Source organism: Labrus mixtus, chromosome 5 (assembly GCF_963584025.1).
Source record: "Labrus mixtus chromosome 5, fLabMix1.1, whole genome shotgun sequence".
NCBI classification, from domain to species: Eukaryota; Metazoa; Chordata; class Actinopteri; order Labriformes; family Labridae; genus Labrus; species Labrus mixtus.
In genome coordinates, this window is record NC_083616.1 from 24,768,872 (window position 1) to 24,792,269 (window position 23,398).

The 23,398-nt window shown below is 40.2% G+C and overlaps 1 protein-coding gene across 1 annotated transcript in view; it reads right to left on the minus strand.

The window, feature by feature from the left end:
- The window catches only part of ipo11 (importin 11), a 135,895-nt gene that overhangs the window by 42,955 nt on the left and 69,542 nt on the right, over nt 1-23,398 (minus strand). Inside the window, exons 19-23 of the mRNA XM_061038771.1 lie at nt 21,108-21,221; nt 19,525-19,640; nt 16,865-16,941; nt 1,118-1,197; nt 958-1,038 (exon numbers count right to left, since the gene is read on the minus strand). Of these exons, the coding sequence (XP_060894754.1) occupies nt 958-1,038; nt 1,118-1,197; nt 16,865-16,941; nt 19,525-19,640; nt 21,108-21,221 (468 nt within the window). The remainder of the gene's footprint in view (nt 1-957; nt 1,039-1,117; nt 1,198-16,864; nt 16,942-19,524; nt 19,641-21,107; nt 21,222-23,398) is intronic.

Below are 23,398 nucleotides of genomic sequence, written 5' to 3' on the forward strand. Positions count from 1 at the left end.
TTTCAACATGTACCGTACAGCTAAGGGGACGATATGCGCTCGTGCTGAGCAGATATGATGGTTTTGGAAGCGCTAGGGGACGTTTAGAATAATGTCATACAGCAGTCCACTTGCTTGTTTGAGCACGGTTGCGTTCACATCTCCCGCTGACCGTACTCGAGTACACATGAATCGTGCCTGAGACCACCTCTTAAAGCAGTATGGTAAGTTGTTCACACTGATCAAATGAGCCAGGCTCTGGGGCCAAGTGTACTCTGACCCAAGTCCGGGTCCCTAATGTGAAATCACCCTAAGTATTCAAGGAGGTTGTGACATGGAATGGATTGTTGTTATGTGATGTATTGTTGTTAATTATCTGTCAAAACTGCTGGACGGAAGCAAGACACATTTCCTACAGAGACATTAAAGTATATCTCATCTCATCCCATCTGAGATATTCAAAAAAAAAAAGAAAAGTCCAGCCTGCAAGTAGTGAAACAAATACCAAATACCTGCTAACATCTTAAGGCTCAACAGAACCTCAACAGGAACAGGTACAGTACCTACTTACGGTGAATGATTTATTCTATACAGCCTTGTTACCCTCTACTCCAAAGGCATTGTTTTGATGTTCGGAGGTAAAGATAAAAGGTAAAGCCAGAGGTAGCTGTCAGGACTGAGTTGAAGAATAGGTTGTTGTTAAGAAAGAAATATTCATAGTGAGAAAAGCAAGACTGGAGTGGCATTATAATCTGCTCTCAATGCACATTCAGCACGGAATCTTTCTGTTTGTGTATATGTGCATGTAGCCTTTTATGCTACCTCTGATTCACCTGCGAATCACAGACAGAGAAAACAAACATTGTGTTGGAACATAAAGGAGGGGTGGGTTCAAAGAATAATCCCTGAGGAAACCAGAGACGGAGAATAAACAGAAGTTAGTTAGTTCTGTGTCTGAGGAGGAGACGGTGACAGTACCTTGAGCACTTGGACCTGTCCTTCATTGGTGATGTCTTTCAGTAGATCGCAGAAAGATCGGCACAATGATTCTGCATAGTTCTGTGGGGGAATGAACACATTAGTGGGGACGTTTTCAAAATGTGTTGTTTTTGTCAGCGTCCCTGTGTGCGTGCCTCACCTGCAGGAACTCGGTAGCAGACAGGTATAGATAGGCGTTCATGATCTGAAAGCAGGTGCGTAGGTTCTCCGAGCTCATCTCTGAAACAGAACATCACATGTTGCACTTTATTAAACTGGAGAAAGAGTCAAACTGATGAGAGCGGGGAAGGTTAGGAGAAGAAATGCAGGCTGAGAGGGAATAGAAATGCATTTTCTTGATGAATGACCCAGTTGAACATTAAGAATGAATTGCATACTAGATTTATGGTTTTCCTGGATTTGTTCACCGGGAGTAATTATTGAACACGCGCAAAATGTACTGTGTTTACAGCGGGGCGGATAAAGATTAAGAAACATGTCTTAAATGAATTCTGTGTGACTCATAGCGGTATGACAAACAACAGATAAAGGGAAAAAAGCCTTTGGGGAGCAGGGGTATTTATATCAGCCGCTCTATATCCATTGATCTTTAATAATAAAGCAGAAGAAAAATAAACCTTGAGAATAAGAAAGCTTACACATATGAGAAATCACCGAAAGGTTATATAGGAGAAAAGGTTTCATTTTGTTCTCTAAGATGAGGGGATAAGTTTACTGGATATTCACAACGACTGTTATACGTACTATGACGTCACCACATAGAACGACCCCTCTGACTAAAATACAACCACATCAAACTCGATCCTCACGTCGAGCGTCCCTGGATGTGCGGCTCTATTTACAAAAACCAAGAGCTAAATTATTCAAAAGGCAGTTGCCTGTAAAACATCGTTATTCCAGCTCTAAATATTGTCTACTTTGTGTCTGGTGTTCGTCTGACCTTTGCCGTCTACGTTTCTGTTAACACAGACAATGTGAAGCCTCACATATTACTGAAGAATGAGAACTGTATATATGCTGTTTACACAATGTCTGTAGCGTTAACCTAAGTGCTACACTGCCTGAGGGGGGGTGGGGGGGATGGGAAATCTGATTTATACCTAAAATCAGCAGGGCTCATGGGGTTTTTATTCAGAAAATGACTTAAATGGAAGCAACAGCTGCTTTAAAAGGCAAGAAAAGAAAGCTGAATGTGATATCTTTGTTAAATAGCAGTTACAATCAAAGAAGCTTGAATGTAACCTTAAAAACGATTCACTCCACTGAGGGTAAAAATGAGGCGTTCAGCAACAATATGGTAATACATGAGGAAGAAAAGATGCCCTGAAGGTAGTATTACCAAAAACAGCTTGGACAATTTTTTTTAGACAATTACCGTACACACTGTTAGGCCTGAATGCAAAGAATTGACTTTTTCAACTAACTGTGTGTCAATGTTGGAGTCAGACTACATGTGCAGATGTTAACGGCCTCTTAATCCAGAGGGCAGAGAGAAAACAACCCTCACTGACACGACAACTTGTGTCATTCTAAATTGAACATGCCAGTATGTGCAAATCTATTAGGAAGGAGGAGGGAGAGTTTCACAAACTGGTCCAAATGTTAAAGTATAAAGTAAAAGTAAAGCTTTATTAAAAACAGAAAGGGGTGTGGGGAGCTGCCACCAATAACCCGAAAAGAGAAGTTTTGAAGCCAAACATATTCACTGATCAGCCATCTGACAAGTGAAGTGCATAACTTTAATCATCTCTTTACGATGGATGGGACCTTTCAGGGAGCGGGATATGTTGGGAACCAAGTAAACATTTTGTCCTCAAAGATGATGCCTCGGAAGCAAGAAAAATGAACAAGGGTAGTGAGCGACTCTGACTTAGATCAAATGGTGATGGCTAGACGACAGGGTCTTCAAAACTGCAGCTCTAATCTGCAGTGGTCAGTAACTACCAAAAATAGTCCATGGAAGTAAAAAAAAAAGTGAATCTGGGGACAGGGTCATGGATGGAAAAAGACCCACTGATGCACATGGGGAGCGAAGGCCACCCCGCGTGGTTCGATTCGACAGAAGAAAAAAAAAACACTGATGCTGGTTCTGATAGAAAGTTGTCAGAACACACGGTGCATCACAGGATAGGGCTGCATATCCATGGACCAGTCAGAGTACCCAAACTGACCCCTGTCCACCAGCTAAGCGCCTACGATGGGCAAACGAGCGTGATTGACTACAATCTGTTGACTCCTGCGCAAACCAATTCCTCAGCTCTCAGTCCAATTGACTGGACAAACAAGTCCATAGTGGAGTCAATGTCTTGTTGGGTTAGAGCTGTTTCAGCTGTGACCTGACAAGAGGGAGGCCTACACCATATTAGGCAGGTGGTGGTCACATTGTTAGGACCGATCTGTGTGTACACTCAGAATATGTTTGACAGTATATGAGCTGGCATGGTAACAGAAAACAGCTAGAAAGGCCTCAGTAAGAGGCATACATTCAAACACAGGTGAAACACAAGCTATTGAAGAGGACTGGAAAGTTGGACGTACAGAAACTTCAACAGACACCTGCATGCTGACACAAGCACCCACACAGCACCTATTCATACACCGAGACTAACATCTGCATTAATATTTGAAAGTAATAAGTCCTGACAGTGTAGCTGACTAACACCTCGGAGAGACGTTTACTTCATTCAAGTTGACAGGGAAGCTAATTCATGACACCCAGGGACAGCAGTGCATTCACTCAGGGGACAGGTATTATGTAGATATACATCTAATAAAAAATATTACTAAATATGAAAAAAAACCTAACCATTTTGAGTTAAGTAAAGTTAAAGGTGATAAAACTCTGAAAAGTAATTTTGTATTTATTTAAGGGTATTGTTTTACTTACATAAGGTCAAGACCCATCAAAGGAGCCCTTGGTTAAATATCAGGGATAAACAGATGATTAAAAGGCATTTTCTTTTGCATGATTTTAATTCTTTGGGCCATTTATTATTCATAAATTACTCAACCCATGAAGGAAAAATAATCACACTTTCTTTGTTAGCTCACAGCTCTTTCTTGTGGTGTTCAGTAACTGAAGGTTTCCACTTTTTGTTTATTTATTCTTTTGTATTTAACCTTAATCTAACCTGGAGAGAAAACGTGTGGAGACTAAAAATCTCTCTGCAAAGAGTGTCTTTGCAAAGTCAGGCAGCAGCACAGTTCACAAAGTTTCTGACAAACAATGAGCAGCCGTACACAGAATATTATAAAGGTACATGACTATTATACTAAAAATAGTATAGTATAGTATAAAAATCAACCTGCTGTCTCACTCTGTGCCTCGAGGTAATGTCTTCTTTTTGGTAATGTTAAATGGTAAATGGACTTGAGCTTGCATAGCACTTTTCTAGTCTTCTACCTGAGGGAATCTTTCATGGGTTTAGGAAAAAATGGTAATTTTAAAGGTCACATATTATGCAAAATACACACTACCATGTTTTTTTCTAATACTAACATGTGTCCCTAACCTTTCCACAAACCCCCCAATTATGAGAAAAGTCCACTCTCTGTCTTTTTTCTGTTCCACTTTTCAGATAAATATGTGCTCAAACAGGTTGTTAGGAGAATGTCCCTTCATGACATCACAAAGGGCAGTAACCCCCCCCCCCCCCTCCCAGATGGGTGACACTCCCACAGCTAAGTATTTGTTCTGTCCTCTGAGCCACCCAAGCCCTTCCGGAGAGGGGCGTGGTCGACCATAGCTCATTTGCATTTAAAGCTACAGACACAGAAACAGTCTGTTCTAAACAGGGCTGAAATAGAGGGGTTTATAGGCATGATCAAATACAGGATCAGAGTGACTTTTTGGCAAGAAACTTCACAGACATGTTTTAGGGACCTCTGAGACTTATTTAAACTGGTTTGAAAGGAGTATTAAATGTGACATTTAAATCAAAGAACTCAAACCTCCAATACATGCATGTTATCACTCTTATTGTAATATTCCTTCGTTGCATGGTCTTGTTATTCTATAAAACAAAAGCTTAAGTTATGAGTGGAGATAGCAGGTGGATACAGCTACATTTACATCATGAAGTGTGTTTCTGCACAAAGCTTAAGTTTAGAACAAACCTTCCAAATCAGAGTTAAAAAAAAAAACGTATCAAACTTATCTAAGCAAGGTGCATGTATGGGTATTTTTAAAGGAGTTCCAGTCTGGACCATGTGGTCCATACAGGTGATATTAAGTTTGATATAAGCAATGTGTTTTCTGCAGCCATCTGCCAGCCACAGTGAAGTACGGTAATGAAGATAATGTATGCAGCCATCTGCTTTCTGTGCAGGTACTAAATGTATTCCAGGGGCCCATTTAGTCAGCAGATAAGCCTGCATGAATATTCAACACTACAAATGAAGCAAGGAGCAAAAAATTATGCTTTACATATGCAAGAACAGAGATGTGAGCAAAGATCACAAAAAAGACAGTGATGGCTTTTAAAACCAAACCAACTACAAGGACGTGTGCAGAAAAAAACCAAAAAGAAACAGCAATAAACAAACACAACAAAGAGTAATGGTTCAAAAAGGTCAAAGTGACATCAAGTGTGTAGTAAAGCAGTTGTCCTGCTGTTCCCGCTGTCATTTTAAGCAATATGGGTACTGGAACGTAGAGAACATCACTGAGAAACAGACGAGGGAAAAGATGAAAGCGCCACTACAAATGATTTCCTGTGGTTAGGACAGGCCGTTCATTTTTCTAAAGAATAAAGTAAAGGCAACAGATTGCTTAACAGTGGGTGAACAAGGACACACAGAGTCATCAGACAGGGTAAGGATGACAGGACTGCAATGCTGCAGGACAGATGAATAAATGAGCATGGTTCTTTGTTGTGTCTGAAGGCACTGCAATAGCTTCTTATAGGCACTAGGGGGTATATTTACAAACTGTTTAGTAAGAGAAAGTAGGTTTTCAATGTAGTCCATGTTTTTTGTAGCACATACTATCCCATTGGAGCTGGAAATTATTCATTTTTAGTGCAACGTAAGCTTTGGTGAATGAAGTGTGTGAAGTCTTTGGTATTCGGTGACTAGATCTGTATCTCAATTTGGGGACTGCATCCTTAGAAGTGCGCATTCAAGGACTAATGTCGTCACAATGGCGTATGGATGACCATCTCATTTAAAAAAAAAAACCTACGTCAAATGAGGCCAACAACTGATCCTGGCATTGGATACATCCTTTGTGGCCTAACATATCCTGAAAGTCATAGGTTGCCAATCCAAGAGAGATGGCGGACTAACAAGAATAAATAAAGTGTAATATCGACAGGTTATTGAGGATTACTGCTTGAGAGACCAGCTTCAGATCATCTAGTTTTGCTCTTCCAAAACAAAAGGCTAAAAAGGTTTGTTAAATAACTGCTAATCAAGTCAAGGCATACTACACTATATCAAAAATTAACGTTTCAGCTCAAACCTAAAAAAAAAATACATCTGATGAATGAAGTTTCTGTTTATAAAGATTTAAGGTAGCGTGACTCTAATTCAAACACGGAGCTGTGATTTATTTGCTCCGTGCCTTTAATATGTTGTCAAAGCTTTTCATCACATTCTGGGAGAGAGGATACGATAACACTCAAATTGCCTAATCTGCTAGTGAAGTTACACATGCGTCACTTATTTTTATTCCAAAGGCAAAAAGGAGGTAAATACACACTTATGACAGCTTTCAAATCTCCGGCCCTCCATCAAACCACCACCACCACCACCACCACTAGCACTGTCATTACTTGCCTTGCTGATAAGCTGTGCACATACTGTGGCAATATCCTCTGACGGAGAGTTTTGTATGAATATCAATACACGAGGAGGGAGGTGAACAAGTAGACATATAAAAAAAAGGGTAAAAATGAATTGAATTCTTATTCTGGGCTGGAGGTAGGTCAGGCAGCTCAGAGCACTGAGGCCTGGACTTGATAAGACTTTCATCATCCCCTCCCCTCACAGTTGCAAATAAACCCCGGGCACCCGTGGTGTCCACGTATGAATACAAACATCCTGTCAGAATAATACAGCATCTGGTTATTGGAAATAAATTCACCTCCATTGCCATTTCTTTGCTTCTTCACTGTGACACTAAAGCAACAGGGACAAAACGAGGGAGCGTTCAATGAGAAGACACTAACCTTCTGCATTTGTTTTTCCATTCTGTGTCAACGCCTCCTGTAAGTCTATCAAATGCCACTTATATTGTTATGTTCAGTAAGAATCTCCCCTGGGCTCTGAATTGGGCCGTGTCCCTTCCTTTTGACAATCAAACGAACGTTTAAAACTAGATTATTTAATATGAAAAAATGAATCCTAAATTGAGTTAAATTACAACAAATACAATACTTCTGAAATATACAACCCCCATTCCTAAAAAGTTGGGATGTTGTGTTAAAAGTAAACAACAGAATGACAGTGAAATCCCATATTTGATGGAAAATAACACAAAGATAACAAGTCAAATGATGGAGGTGTGAACTTTTGATGTTTTTTGAAAATCATATGTAGAATTTGAATGTAGTTTCACCATAGTGAGGACAGTGCATCAGATTGGAGTATCTGCTGAAAAACTCTGATAGAAAATCTCACAGTTAATAAGCTTAACTGGCAACATGTTTGGGTAAAAAATGAGACCTCTCTCATCCCAGAGAGGTCGAATCTTGCATCTGCATCCATAAATACTATGGTGGAAACTGAAATTTAACAAGAATGAGGAAAATATTCAAGTTTTCAGATAGCAGAAATTGTTCTCATCAGATCCCAAAACAATGGGGATGTACGCTGTTTGAAAAAACCTTATAAATATAAACCCAAAAATGACCACTACTTGATTTTGTGTTTTCAATGCATAAAAACAACTTCAGACAAAATATTGAAAATCCTCGTGAATTCTGATGTGAAAACAGAAAAGTCTATTTTGCCAATTTAATATCATAAAAGCAATTACGTTTTCACTAAGACAGGGCAACCAAGGACATAAACACACACACACACCATCATCCTCTATAATCAAATAGTTATAAAAACAGCTGCTAAAGCTCTGATTAAGGTTTAGTCAGTACATCCTTCATAGCCCTGGGCATATGCTGCACAATTCGCTTCAGTTATCAACATTCACAGAGGAATGAGCTTCACATCTGACTTTGATAAAGGCTTCTAAAATGCCTCTCAATGTTGTTAGGGACAAGATTTTTGGTCATCTCCCAACACAATTTTCTGCTTTATAGAATATGTGATCCATTTGATGATGTTTGCCCAATGATGAGAATTGAGAGATGCCAAAAACAGCGGTGCCAAAATCTTTTGGACAGACTGTTTGTCAGAAGCCAGCAAGCTACAAAGGTTGGAGCTGCTGTACGTGAAGCCCTGATTTGGAGGTTTAATGGAGATAGAAAGGTAATTGAATCCACAAATGCATTTACACTGACTATTTTGTGGTTAATTATTTTAATTTAGACTGGGAAAATAAAGTCAACTTCTGGAGAGACATCATAAGATAACTTCTTTAAAAGACTCTTAAAAACAGGTTTTAAGTACAAAAAGGCCTCGATGTTAAAACATGGTCAACATCATGGCCAACAGGAGTTTCAGCTGCTGCTGCTGCTGCAAGATGAAAAGCTCTTGTGCTCGAGTGCCAGAGTCTTTGAACATTTTTGGAGAGTAATCAGGCTTAAAAGACATGAGAAAGGCTCCGCGAGAGATTCAATGAAGTGTGAAAAATCAACTTTAAAGGCAGACATCCATACATGAGACAGCAATGATTAGAAAGCAGAAACACCCTGGAAAAATCTGAAAAAAATCTCACTTTAGTTGATGCAACCACATCACAGGGTTGATTCAAATGCCTCTCATCAGTGCATTAAAAACAATCAAATATCCAGAGCTACACCGTCTAGTGAAGAAGGTTGTGATAAAAAGTTCTCTTGTGAAGATGTCCATATTGATCCTTGGAGCACATTAACTGGGTAGCGCACTGCAAGACTACATGATGAGTCATGTTAATGATTCCTTTACAGGCACTTTCATGGCCAAAGATGAGGCTGAAAGCTCTCTCAATACAGAGTCAATGATCTTTGTGGGGATGATGTGAGCTGTATCTTGCTGTGCTGGAAATTGATTACAGATCTGGTAATGATGAAGCAACTTTGTGTTACCCCAACAACCCCAGGAGAACCCTCAGGTCTTCGGACCAGGGTCTGCTTGAAGCCACCCCTGGGGTCCGTCCGAGCTTCCTTAAGTGCTGGCACTACAAGCCTTCAGTACTCCTTATATGTTCCTCCTTAACATCCAATCACCTGTTCTGTATGTGGCCACAAATTGCCCCAGTCAATTAATTATATATGTACCCGTCTAACCTGATGTATAGCCCACAAATACTGTTATCTCTATTTTCTATGCCAAAATACCTCCAAGCTTTGTGGCTAATGCGAGACACCATCCGTGAACTCTGCTTCTTTTCCTGCCGCCAGTAGAGCGGGGATGGTAGGCCCATTAGTAGGAGCTACAATTGCCGTGGTGGCAGGTGGCTGCGTTACAGCTTTGACACAACTTTGAACCAGCTATGTAACCTACATTAACAATAATATTAATAATTAAACTGTGCTATGCCTTTGTGCACTGTATGATAGGACTTAAAGCAGTTCAATTGCACATACTGATGTTGTTTCCATGCTCTCTAGATCATTGATTGTGTTGTACATGCTCTCTGAGGTACGTCGCTTCAGACAAAAGCATCTGCTTAATGAAGTGTAGAATTAGTTTAACCAACTAGTAATCCTGGTGCTGACTAGAGAGGGTGTCGAGGTTTAATGGTTTAGTGGACGAATCGCATACATCCCTACTTATAACAGCCTCTCATTTGTGAGGGTTTTGCGCCTTTTTGTAAGTTATACATCACTGTAAACTGGTTATATTTGACTGTAGAACATACAGAAAAGAGCAATTTGAAGGCTTCACATTGGACACATGGAAAAGGTGAGACAACCTTTCAAAGTGACTTAATCTGGTGATAGAAAAATAATCAAGGCTAGAAATTTTCAATGGAGACAAACCTTATCTTGTGTTTTTATAATACAAAATAAGTTTCCATTTCTTTCTGGTGTTTTCCTGTTTTTACAATTAAAGCGTATTTGTTGTTGCTAATCAAAAATCAAAACGTTCCTCCATCTGTTTAAAATTGAAGCCCTGCAGCAACTCTGTAGTAATTATACTGCTGTGTGAAGAAGCAAACAGTGTTGAGTTTTTTACTGCAGCAGAATAAAGAACAGATAGCAAGTAATCTGACCCGTAAAGGATAATAATGGATACTTTAGTTGTATCACTTGCTCACACTAATCTGAGTAAAGCCAAAAAAGGAGACAAACCTTCCCAGATTAGTCCCCATCATCACTAGTCAAGTGTACCGCACCAGCCTGAGATGTGTCCTGGTTCAGAGCGTGGTGGCACTGATACAGAGCGTAGTGCTAGTGTAGCAATTAAACCAAGGCAAGGCTCCTGACATTCTAATTAGGGAATTTGCTGCTCCAGTTTAGCAGTGATGGAGCGACTCTCTTTATCAGGCAGGCCAGGCCACTCACCTGGCAACTGTGACACCATACCGAGCCAGACTCTCTCAATGGCCCACATCCCACCACGGCTCTCCACAGACTTAATAAATGAAGCACCTGATGTTGTGGTGAAAATCCAGCCAGAGATGATGACTGCACATATTTTGCAGAAAAATACAGACTAAAAAACAAAAGCCAAGTTCAATTCGCTAACTGATATGTTTTCATGACTTTTAAATCATTGAAGGAGTGTCGTATGTCAGTTGTTCCTAAATTAAACATTAGGTGTTAAAAGGGCAGTGTTGTGTTAAGTAATTCTGATCTGGGACCAAAGCTATGTCTTAGCTCTCAGTTTCTGTCACTGCATCTTTAGATTTCTCTTTAAGTCTTACATTGACACCCTAATTATATTCGATATACTTCATTTTATGTTAATGTAAAAATGTACCATGACAAAAAAGATTTCTAACAACCTCTGACAGAGAACCCAAAGAGCTGACACATAGGGGTGGAACAAAAAAACTGATATGGCAATAAATCAGTATCCTGACTCTTGTAAAACAATATCGAATCACTGGTGCCAAATATCAACAGTTCAATTTTTTTTTTTATTTCCCTGCCAATTGGACTCACCTATCACTACTTCATGACTCCTCACAATGGTACTTTTGACATAAATGAGAGCAACAAGAACTGAAGTTAAATGGGCTTAAGAAGAAGAAAATAGAGATTCTTATTTTCTGAGATTTTAAATAGAGCCATAACTTCCAAAAATCGTTTTTTTTTTGGGGCTTATCATTCGCTCCCTGCTAAGTGCTAAGGCTAGCTCTTTCACTCAGTACAATGCCAAATGGAGCAGCAATAAATTCAGCCAGTCTCTCAGATGACTGGAGTAGATCCTGAAGTTTGTACTAATTCAAAAATAGACTTTGAATCATGAGAAGAATCCAAATCGAATCGTGAGACACCCAGAGATTCCCGGCCCCATCCATTGATGTTGAGAATAACATTAAAATAACAAATAAGAACAACAAAAAGAAATATAAGCTGTTTATGACAACAAACAATGTGTGTGCATGAAACAAAATCCAGAGTTTCTTTGGAGGTGAGATCAAAGGTTTTGGGTTCATTCACCTCCACCTGTACAGGAGTCACCACAGGTGAATGTGGAGAACAAAGATGTGACACAGAGGTGGAGATTAAAGGCGCCCTGAGCTCTTGAATCACTGAAGTTCAAAAAAGATTCTTGACCTTGGAACCAGCAGGTGGGAAAGGACTCTGTGATTGGTTCAAAGGCCATTCCTAATATGATCAAACACTCAGAAAACAGGTACAAAATACAAACTGGAGTTTTAATTATTTCATGACCAGTGTTTGGAAGGCAAAGAAAAAAGTTTAGAAAACAATAAAAGAGAAAAATCTAAAGGTGAGATCAAAGAGTGAACAGTCTGAACTTGACTCTTTCAAGTGTAATGTTTATTTAATAACTTTAAAAAGCCTTTTAGGTCTGATGTATTTCATGTTTTTATGATGTATTTCACAGGATTTGAGGAATCGGACAACCCGCTGAGGGCTCATAGAGACAACGCTGCAGTGTGTTTTCGTTCTTCAATATAGTTTGAGAACTAAAAAGAATGATTCATTTCTTAACACTTATTTGTTTGCAAAGGAAATAGTTAGTCATTACTGTTCCTTGCATGTTTGTGCCTTGCTTCATTTCATTTCTCATGACACCATCCAAACCCTGCGGGAAACAGTGAACTCCATCTGTTCAAGATGTTATCATGTGATATGACTGAGAGCTTATGTACAGCTTCTTAATGGAGCCTGTAGGGAGACTGTTTCTAACTTTTTGTACATCTTGTATCAGTCATGTAGTTAATGATATGCCGAGAACCACTGCACATTAAAGCACATCATGGAGCTAGAATCGCTTTTAAGACACAGGGGAACATTAATGTATAAGATGACATGACAAGGGAAATGTGAAAGAAATATGACAGTAAGTGCGAGTGCCTCATCAGAGCATGTGTAAGATGTTCACGCACTGTAACATGTTGTGATGAAAAATGTTTCAGATGAGTTCTATTTTTCATGGATGTACAAAGCAGCTGAAAGGGAAAACATACCTCAATCATGTGTTTGCCTGTGATTTTTGTGTTTTTAACTTTACTAATGGAACGTTGTTTGATGGCAACCTGAGAAGTATAAAAGCTTTTTCCTTTCCTTTGCTTGTGTTTGTCACTTACAAAGAAGGAAAAAACACTCGTATTCACTGAACCAAGCATTGAAAAAGGAAAAGGGAAATGTGACTTGAAATGGTCTCTGAAGAAAACACAAAAATGGTCGTGGTGAAAATCCGGTCAAAATTTGACTTTTTTTTATGATGTTATGTGGACCAAGATGGACAATAAGCTCAACAGGGTCTCATGTACGAGGAACTTTCGTTTGGTCTGTGTTGTCTAGACCAGGGGTTCGAATACTTTTCGGCCCGCGACCCCAAAAATAATCCAGGAGACTGAGGACCGCTACTGTCCCTGGAGGTGGAGGAGCATTTTGTATACTTAGGATTATCAGATATCGTGATGTTTCCCTTTATGATTTTTTTCAATATATCAATTATCACAGAATAACTGTATTGTGATATTACCGTTACAGTGGGCCATGTATTGCGTATCGTTAGTTATTCATAGTCAAACTCAAAGTCTGCGGCATACTTTTAAGACATAAAACAGGTACAAAATCATGGTTGGTAATGATGAAAAGTCAATGATGAAAGTCAAAATGCTTTGCTAACCTGTTGAAAAATTTCTGAAAAACAAAGGATTCAATGTCTTATTTTGTTCAAAAAAAACAGTCAGAAACTCAAAAAATATACAACATCTTAGAGGCCAAGAAACAGCCAGTCCTGCCCAGTCAGTATCTGGAACTGTCAAATGTGACATTTCTGCTTGCAAAATAACTTAAACAAATAGTCCTCATATCAATGAATGTTTTGGATCTAATTAAATCCCATGTCAGTATCTTATGTCAACGAGGTCTTGGACTAATCATTCAGAATAATGAGTGCATATCTGCAGGGATAAACCTACACGCTCATGAACATAGTACCCATCAAAGTCGTCTTCTCATTTGCATACACCTATACATCCTTCAGCTGAGCCTGGCTCTTTTTTTTTTTTTTTTTTTTTACATCCTTCAATCCTTGATTCTGTGCCTTTACCTCCATCTGTCAGTCTCCTACCCTACATCATCTTATCTGACGGTGAACATGTGCTGCAGTCTTTTATTTGCCTTCATCAGACCCTTCATTTTCGGTTCTTTAATCATACCCATTATTTCCATTTTTGAATAAACTCTGCCCTCCTTCAATCAATTATTAAAGCTTCTTATACCTGCAATGTGGCAGCTGATCAGTGAGCACTAATTACTTGACAGTTCATCATTCAAAGTGAGGCAATGCAGACTGACATACCCTCATTACTGCTGCTAGACTATGAGTGTGTAAAACATGTCATTTGTGGTATTGGTAGGGGTGAGAATCACAGGGTTACTCACGATATGCTATAGTATGACAGGAGGTAGGGAACACGAGTATTGTCCATTCAAGTCCAAAGTCTGGATATTGGGACTGGTTGCTGGAGAGGTACCAGTCCACTTCCGGGGCACTTCCCAGGGGCCCTTTAGCAACAAACCTCAAATGGCTGTAGGTGCTTGTTTGCATGTTTCCCCCTCACTCTGACACCTCTCCATTAGTACATGTCCACAGGATTCTGTTTGTGCATGTGTGTCTGCTTCCTGGCCTATGCTGTGTGTATCATGTTCAATAACTTGTTCTTCTATATGAAACAATACAACTAAATACAGTATGTGATACATGGCCCCTGATAATGATGATATCACGATACAGCAATATGTGATAATTGATATATAGAGAGACAATCATACTGTATTATGATATGTCTCGATATCTGTTTAGCTGAAGAAAAGAAAAATGCTCCTGAAAGTGTAGTGTAGGATTAATGTACTTATTCACGGACATTTGGTGTCAGTTTCACCTCTTGTGCTTCATCCTTTCATTTCTTTTAGCCCCAGTCAATCATTATTCTGCTGCCGTCTTCTTCTTTTTTTAGATACATTTATGGGCTTTTTATTCCTTTATTAGAGACACTGTGGATAAGGTGGGGAATTGGGGAGCGAGAGATTACATGGTAAATGTACTTGAGCTTGTATAGCACTTTTTATGGTATGTCAAGTGTCCATCAGTATTAACTAATCCGTTCGAACAACGTTGATAGAGCAGTGGGAGCTTAAGTGTCTTGCCCAAGGACACATCAAACATATTGCTGCAGGAGATGGGGAATCGAAGCCCTGACCTTCAGGTTGAGAGGTGACCGACTCTACCACTGAGCCACAGCCGCCCTGACTGGGCAGGGTTAGGGTTAGCCTTTGTACATGGAGCACACGGACTAACCACTAAGCCATTCACTCCCCTGATTTCCTCTTTTACCCTGTCAGCTTTTTCTTTGGCTGATTAACTTCTGTTCCCGTTACCCTCCTCAATGTCATAAGCACCAACGTGAGGAGTCATGACGTGGTGATGAGGAAATCTGTAAAAGAGTGCTGCATACTGATATTTGGCACAAGCGAATTCAATCATTTCATTAAATGAGTCAGGACGTCTACACACTGCTGTGTCAGTATATCCCAACCCAGACAGTTCCAAGTCAACTTTTATTTTGTTTCTCTTTTTTACTCGGTTCATTTGCTTTCACATAAAAGCAGATGAATGCTGTGTAAAACATTTCAGAATTGCTACAATAAATATGAAAAGCAGTCTTTTTTTGCTTGTTTTTTTTTTTTTTTGCCAGTGCTGGGATTTTATATGCCTTTGTGAAAAAGCCTCTTGGCTGCAGTTATACTTTTCATCATGTTCCAACTGCCTCTGTGTAATCGTCTGTGTTGTCTGGAATTAAACATGAATGGTTGTGCTGTGCTGCTTTTATAAAAAGAAAAAGAATGACTCCGTTTCCTTTGTTTATCGACTCCGTTTAACGTCTCTGTTCAGCACTAGGTTTGAATTTTTTTTTTTTTAAAAAGCCTCTGTTGTCTTGCTATCCATCCATGAGCCAGTTCCTTTAGAGCACAACTCCCATGTTTAACCTCGCTTTTTATGTCACCACCTCTTCTTTCATTTATCCTACCATCACTTACTGAAATAATTCATTCATAAACCACCTGTGTGTCAGTGTTCAGCGCTCTTTCTTTATCTTCTTTAAGTCCTCCCTCCACAATCTCATCCAAACATGATCTTTGTCAGTCCTTTGCTCTGTGCCTCACGGACTCCCAATCTGTACTTAAAGTGATCAAATACCCCAGTAAACCAACCCGACTGGTGCTCATATTAGTCTGACTCCCCTCGTTATGATCAGAAGCACCAAATCAATACTGTTCCTCATCACAGTGAAGGCCACACACACACACACACATTTCTACACAGTGCAGCCACTGAGGTGTCCCAGTGCTCCAGGCCTGTGATAAATCATCCAGCCAGTTCCATTCAACGTGACACCGCTCACAGCTGCCTGCAGACACAGTGTGTTGGCCCTGGTGCCTCGAGGCTACTGCAAAGCCATAATTGTGATCTTTACAAGCTGCAAGAGCCTTCAGTGATAAAAGCTCGGAAATTTAAGTTCATGTCCTTGGATTGCATCAACTGTAGTTCCTCATTCTCTCAGTGTCTCTGCGATTTAAAAGCATCCGATTACATAATCAGATTTTGTTCTTTTTTTCCTTTGATGTGATTTTTTTGTGTGTGACTGTATTCTGAAGCACACACACCCAAACTCACGTTCCTATCACAAACAGAGAACCCATAGTTTAACCTGAGGCATAGTACCATCCACAATGCATCATAGTAGTGTTGTTTTTGATGTTACAGCAATATCATTCCCCTTACCATTAATTCAATTTATATGGTAATGCAAACACCATGATGGGAGCAGAGGGGAGAGAAAACAAATCCACACACACACACACACACACACACACACACACACACACACACACACACACACACACACACACACACACACACACACACACACACACACACACACACACACACACACACACACACACACACACACACACACACACACACACACACACACACACACACACACACACACACACACACACACACACACACACACACACACACACACACACACACACACACACACACACACACACACACACACACAGCTGGATAGATAAGCAAACAAAAGAATCTGATGTGAGCTTACCTAACAAAGCTGACATGTTCTGGAAAATTCTAAGCAGCTCCGGGGTGATGGCTGGGCTGTTCTCTAAAGTCACCAACCTGCATGACAAGAGGGAGGGAAGGAGGAAGGAGGGAAGGAGAGCAGGCAGAAGAGAAAAGTTAAAGAGATGGAAGAAGAGAGAGGGGTCGCAGAGGAGAGCATCACACAGAAAATGTGAGGGGTTTGGAGAACGGAGGACATATATTAGAGGAGGCAAAAGAAAAATGGGGTGGAAAGAAATAACAGACAGGAAGAAGAAAAGAGCACATGAGTAATGCAAAGGTAGAAAAATAATACATGGGGAAGTGGGAGTAAAAAAACAAACAGGAAGGAGGAGGTGGAAGGGGAAAACAAGTGTGAGTGGTTTTCTCAGAGCAAAGAGCATCCTATAAGATTAGCTGTGGCATAAATCTGAATATGGATTCATTTATCTTAAAGTAAACTGGCGACAAATATCTACATTTTAAACGTTTAACAAACAAAATACAGAATAACTCAGACGTTCATTGCAAATTAAAAATAAGCCAGACATTGACTGACTAGTGGGGAAAAAAGTTCAAATAAGTTAATGACATGAATTCACCAGACTTTTCTCCCCGTCTCTGAAAGAAGCAAACTCTGGGACTTAAAAAAAAGGAAGCCAAAAAGTGCCAAAGCCTACAGTTCTTTGAATCACCATTTGAGGCTGGCTCACACACACAGACTCTCTCAGCACATTGTTGGACAAAGTAGAGGAAATGTATTACATAGAGAGACTGATTCATTATCTAAGGACTAAAGCACGGACCATTGAACAACGCTGGGCAGAATGGACTGAATACCTATAGATGGGTTCTGACCTCTGCCGGGCAGAAAAGACTGGAAAAAAGGATTTAGCGAGAGGTTGCCCCGTTACATTTATGTTTGTATATGTATATGTTTTCTGTTGTGCTTTTTGTGCGGTTTACACAACCGACACAACCCAATATTAGGGAGAGAGAGAGTGGGGAATGACATGCGGGAAAGGAGCCACAGGCTGGATTCGAACCCAGGCCGCCCGCTTGGAAGACTACAGCCTCCATACATGGGGAGCTGGTGGCGCGCGCCCCTCCTGTGAGAAGTTTTAAGCAGGTTGTCAACAGAATATAATTGATATTTATGCGACTGTATGACCAAGAAAAGCAAACAAGACCATTAGAAGAAAGATATACTATTTATATATAGTTTATTTTAAGGTCTGAAAGAAGTGCTATGTTCTTCGAGCTTTGTTAGCTTTTTTAGCCCAGCTGGAAAACACTGGGAAACTCTTTGGTTTCATAGATAATAAGCCAGTTAATGAAATTAGCTTTGGGCATAAACTGTATTAAAAGAAAAAAAGGGGGTGAGGGGATTCAACGTGGTCAAAATAGATGACAAAATGTGAAAAATGCTATTCCTTAACTGTATACCTCTGTAAACTGAGCATTTTTCATCCACTTGTTACTTCCAGCTCCACCAGTCAATATGCCCACTTCATGAGCCAAAAGAACAAGCAGCGTGGGACTTCATTCCAAAAACTACATTCCACAAACAACGGTGTGAAGTCACAGTAGCTATGTCGATTCTAATCTTTTTTTCTACAGTCTAGGATTTCTGCACAAATGACAGTGTAGTGTCAAAGTAATGTGTTTCATAAAATATGTTGAAGTGTTTGTCTGTAGCCTAGAAAAGCTTTGATGCTTCATTCAGGGCTTGTTGAAAAACAAAAAGAGCTAATAACCCAGACACAGGTTGGTGGAAAAACTCAAGGAGATGGGACATTCGAGACTAATTTGATGAACACTCCTGACCTTCTAGAAATAAGCAAGACGGACGGAGATGGATATGGAGAGAGGAAGAGAGCTGATAAAAAGAAGATAAACAGCAAGAGAAAGAGTAATTGACTTTGTAAAGAAGCAAACATTTAGGGCACGGCTGTTTATCAGACAGGAGGAACAGAAAGGACGGAGACATGAGACTGTTGTTTTGCTCTACAAGCATGCACGCACGCACGCACGCACGCACGCACACACAGAGCCTGCTGAAACCACAGCTCTCTCAGGCCAGGAAAAAAAAACACAGCGATGGAGATTAGAGTCAATAAGCAAAGAGATGACGGGAGAGGTACAAAAGGTTACCCAGCAAATTCTCCTCAAATCAAACCTTTTGCCGATGTAATGCGTTTGATAAAGTGAGTGTAGCGAGCGAGGGTTTCACAACAGATGCTTGGGAAATTAGCTTTAAAAATGGCATGTGCCAAAACAACAACATAAAAGGAAACTTTGTGAGAGATAAATTATAATTAGCATCACTGGCCACATAGTGGCGGTGTGTCACACTGCGTCCATTCTCCTCCACTTAACTGCTAAGTGTTTGCATTTGCTTCCAAAATAAGGGCTCAGTGTTAGTCGGTAGATACGGCTGACTACTAATGTAACTTTAAAAAGGACACAATCAACAACAGAGAAAAGGCTAGAAGACGGGAGGATAAAGAAAGCTGGAGTCATAGTATGCGAGTGATCTGAAATGCAAGACAGGAAATGAGATGCTTCACGAACGTCTGCCTCTGAGAGTTTTTTTTTTAAATAACAAATAAGTATGTTGTGTGTATGCATGACGACGTGAAACATTGTGTGTGTGCTTACCAAAGCTCCAGTCCATCCTCCAGCAAATACACGTGCGGCGGCTGGGATACATCAGTACTCAGCTGGATGACAGGAAGAAGGAAAGGGTACAGGTTCTTACTCTCTGCCCCCAGGCCCTGTGAGAACACACGTCACCAAATTAGGGAAAACAAAATGCAGACGGAGGGGGCTTGAAAAAAAGAAAACCTGTTGTTAACGTGCTTTAGATGAATGGGTGTTTATCTCAGACCATACGAGCGGAGAGGAGATTGATAGACTTCCAGAAAAAGTTCAATGCACCACTGCTCTTAATCATCTGTCCCCATACTCGCAAAAAACGGACAGCGACTTTTAAATCACGATGTTAAAATGGGGGAAGAGATCAGTGGTGGGTGACAGCTTTTAATATAGAGAAGCTGTCATAAATATTGGCCTCTTGTACTCAAAGGGCCAATGTTCCACTGCAAATGACACGCCTGAAGGTGTAAGAGGTGTTAAGGGAGTTTCATTTTATGGCTGTTTTCAAAACAGAGTCGGCCTATTTACATCAATCAGATAAGGTAGATAGGCCTTTGCAGAGTGACTCCATCTGTAAAGCGTAAGCACAGCAAGTCCCAGCAGTTCTGATCACAGTTATGGACAAACAAAACTTTAAATGTAAGGAGCTATCTCACTAACAGAACCATACGTTAAATCTAACCTTAGTACCCCTTTTTCAGTTTCTTCTGTTTTACTCATTCTCACTCTTAACAGTTTGTTAATGGGCTTGTTTTCTGTGATCATTGGAGATAAGAAACAGAGCAAAACAAATGAGAGGAAGCCAGATTTGCTCTGTGGTGTTTGATTCAGACGACACATTTCTATCCGACAGACAGACGTCTTGGATCAAGCTGCTCAACGGGGCTGTTGTGAAGTCTAGTCGAAGGAAGCGTCCTTCTCAGATGATTAGAAAAAAACTTTTAAAAAGATTAATCTGCCTTATTCTTACGATCACTAATTTAAATTGAATTTGCATTTCTGTCCAAGCAACTGGTGTTAACTTAAGTTAATTGTGATTCAACATTTGATTGTTTCATTAAGTCCAGAAGCCCAGGAGGACTTGTCCCGGCAACAGAAGCCAGGCTCTCAAGTAGACGGAGCTCCCCCAACCTTCAGCCAGGTGATCTGGCACTACTACCACCCGACTTCCCTGACGCCCAGCCTCCACCATTGTACTGTGTCGTCCCTCAACCACCGCCCGACACATAGCCTCCATCATCGGGCTCCAGGAACACGATGATTTCAAAGTAGAAACCCTGCCTGCATATTATCCCATATGCTCTTTTGTAAAGCGTCTCGAGATAACACTTGTTATGAATTGGCACTATACAAATAATGATTGATTGATTATTTAAACCACATATTGTACATGTGTTGGTGTGGCCATGACCAAACATCTTCTCCTCACTACTACATCACTACAGCTTGATACATTCATGAATTTGAGGAGTTATTAAAAACCCTGATCAACATGATGTATTTTTACCTGTTGGAAAAAAGACAAGCAAAATAAATACATTTAAACTGTTCTGACACAAAGATTACACTTTAGTGCTGCTCCTTACCTGTACCAGGTGGATGAGTGTAGTGAGTATGGCACAGCGAAGCATGTTGTGTTCTTCAGACTGCTTCCAGAGCAGCGGCAGGTACTGAACCAGACAGCCGACATACGGACGGATCTAAAGCAGGATAAGAACATTGTGATTCACCTTTCAGTGAGATACCTTTGAAAGAAAATAGCCAGACAGGTGATTAAAAATACAGACACGTTCTTCCCGTGTGAGACAGTGAAAATCAAAATTCCACCAAGGTTACCCATTCAGGTGTCAACTCTACAATCCGTAAGGGTGCTAAAGGAAGTCAATTTGGCTGACACATGACGGGAGTGATGGTAGCTGGCATGCAGCTACAGAAGCAACAGACACGAGCTCAGCTCCTTTGTCAGCTCGCGTAATGATGTTCTTATTCTTCAGTTTGTAATTTTGAAGATATAATAGCCTCAAACATCCGCCTGTTATATCATACTGTGTCGTCCCGCTAACACAGTGGGTAAGTATGAACACTGTCAATTGATCATTAAGTTGCAGACTAAGTCTTACAACCTGAACTGACTGCGGTTGCCACGACCATCTACTCAGAGTTTCTGATATTTTTCTTAGAGTTGTAAAAACAGTGAAGATAAGGAAACTATACAATAAATTAAAAAAACAAGCTTCATGCCTCTTAAAATTATCTATTATACAGTCATAACATGAGGTTGAATTATTGACTATTCTCAAATTAAACGTTATCTTAACTTCTTAAATTGACCTTTTTAACTATGTTTGTGGGAGACTGAACGCTTACACGTCCTAAATAGTCGTTAGGAACACATTAAGACTAAATTAATTTGTTTTGATATCAATCGGATGCAATCACTTCCATCCCTGTGTGAAATTGAAAATTGTGATGGCACACTTTGTAATTCAGGTACAGTTGTTGTGCAGCCAGACAATGCTAAAACATCCAAAAATGGCATTGAATAACGGCTTTCTCAAAGTTTTTTGTGCCGTCTTGTCCTCCACCATGTTTTCCCTATAGAGGCTGTGTGGCTAGGCTGCAGACCCCACGCTGGGATTTTTCGCACGATTACATCTTCATCAAAGAGATGGTAAGGTGCAAAAGGAACAAGATAAAAAGCCTTGACGAGAAAAATAGGAGTGAAATACAGATCCACAAACCAGCCTCGAGTGACATTTGAGAGAGCGCAAGCAGAAAAACGAGCTAAATCTCATCATCTGTCATCACGTTCGTTTCAACTCAAGCTGCACTCAGGGCCTCATTGAGGAGTTCTCTCAGCTGCTGCCACTCTTTGTGGGTTCAAAAATCCCTTGTGTGATGGGTAAGAATATTAATAGGACTTCCACTGACTCTAAAAGTTTAGCCAGGGTGAGTGAAGGAGGAAGGACTTAACCAGAATGACAGATTGTGAGGATGAAAGCCTTTTCTGTGACAGATTTAAGTCACGGGATCGTTTAAAAGAAAGTGCTTAAAACAGATCTGTAAAGAGCCTATGGGGTCGAGAAGAAGGTCAATTTTTAAAGGGTTGACAGTTAAGTGGATTAGAACGACTTATTGGATGCTCAGAAAAAAAATAAAATCCATATGGCGACAAAAGAGCTGCAGAGGCAGAGGGAGACTTTCATCATCGTGGTAAATGAGAGCAGACATCAGAACATGGGCAGCTTTGGGCCGTGTGATTTACTAAGAGTCTTGGACTGAGAGTTTCTGCTTTTGTGTCCAAGGGTGTGAACTGTGAAAAAGCATGCATTTCTAGCAATCTCTAGGGTGTTTTATTTTAAGTGTTCTGGGGCTAGTACAGGGTGACACATGTTTTGTATCTGTGTAAAAAATAAATGTTTTGAAAACTTCACATTTCCCCTGCAGAGGCCAAGGAGAGGTGATTCTAGTTTAGTACAATTTTCTGAACTGGCAGGACAATATCTCCCAAAGATTTATCACACATGGGCTCCTGCAAAGACATTCCAGTTGGACTCAATCGTACTGAGCAGAGTAAACTGATACTGGTTAAGTTTAGGGATGGGGATACCGACACCATGGTTAAGACTCATTAAGTCTATATTGACACCCCTATCGGTTTCTTTATGCTATTTGGTTGAAAGATGAGACGGCAATACATTTTCAAACGGTATATCTATTTTATAATGCATATTGCATATATAAACAAACACAAAAAGGTCTCCTCCAAAATGTATTTATTCAAGTTTCTTACAAAAACTAAATTTTCCACTCATGCAGATTCCAATCTGGATTTCATCAGCGGCAGCAGCTCGAGACGACAGCTTTTTCAACCTGT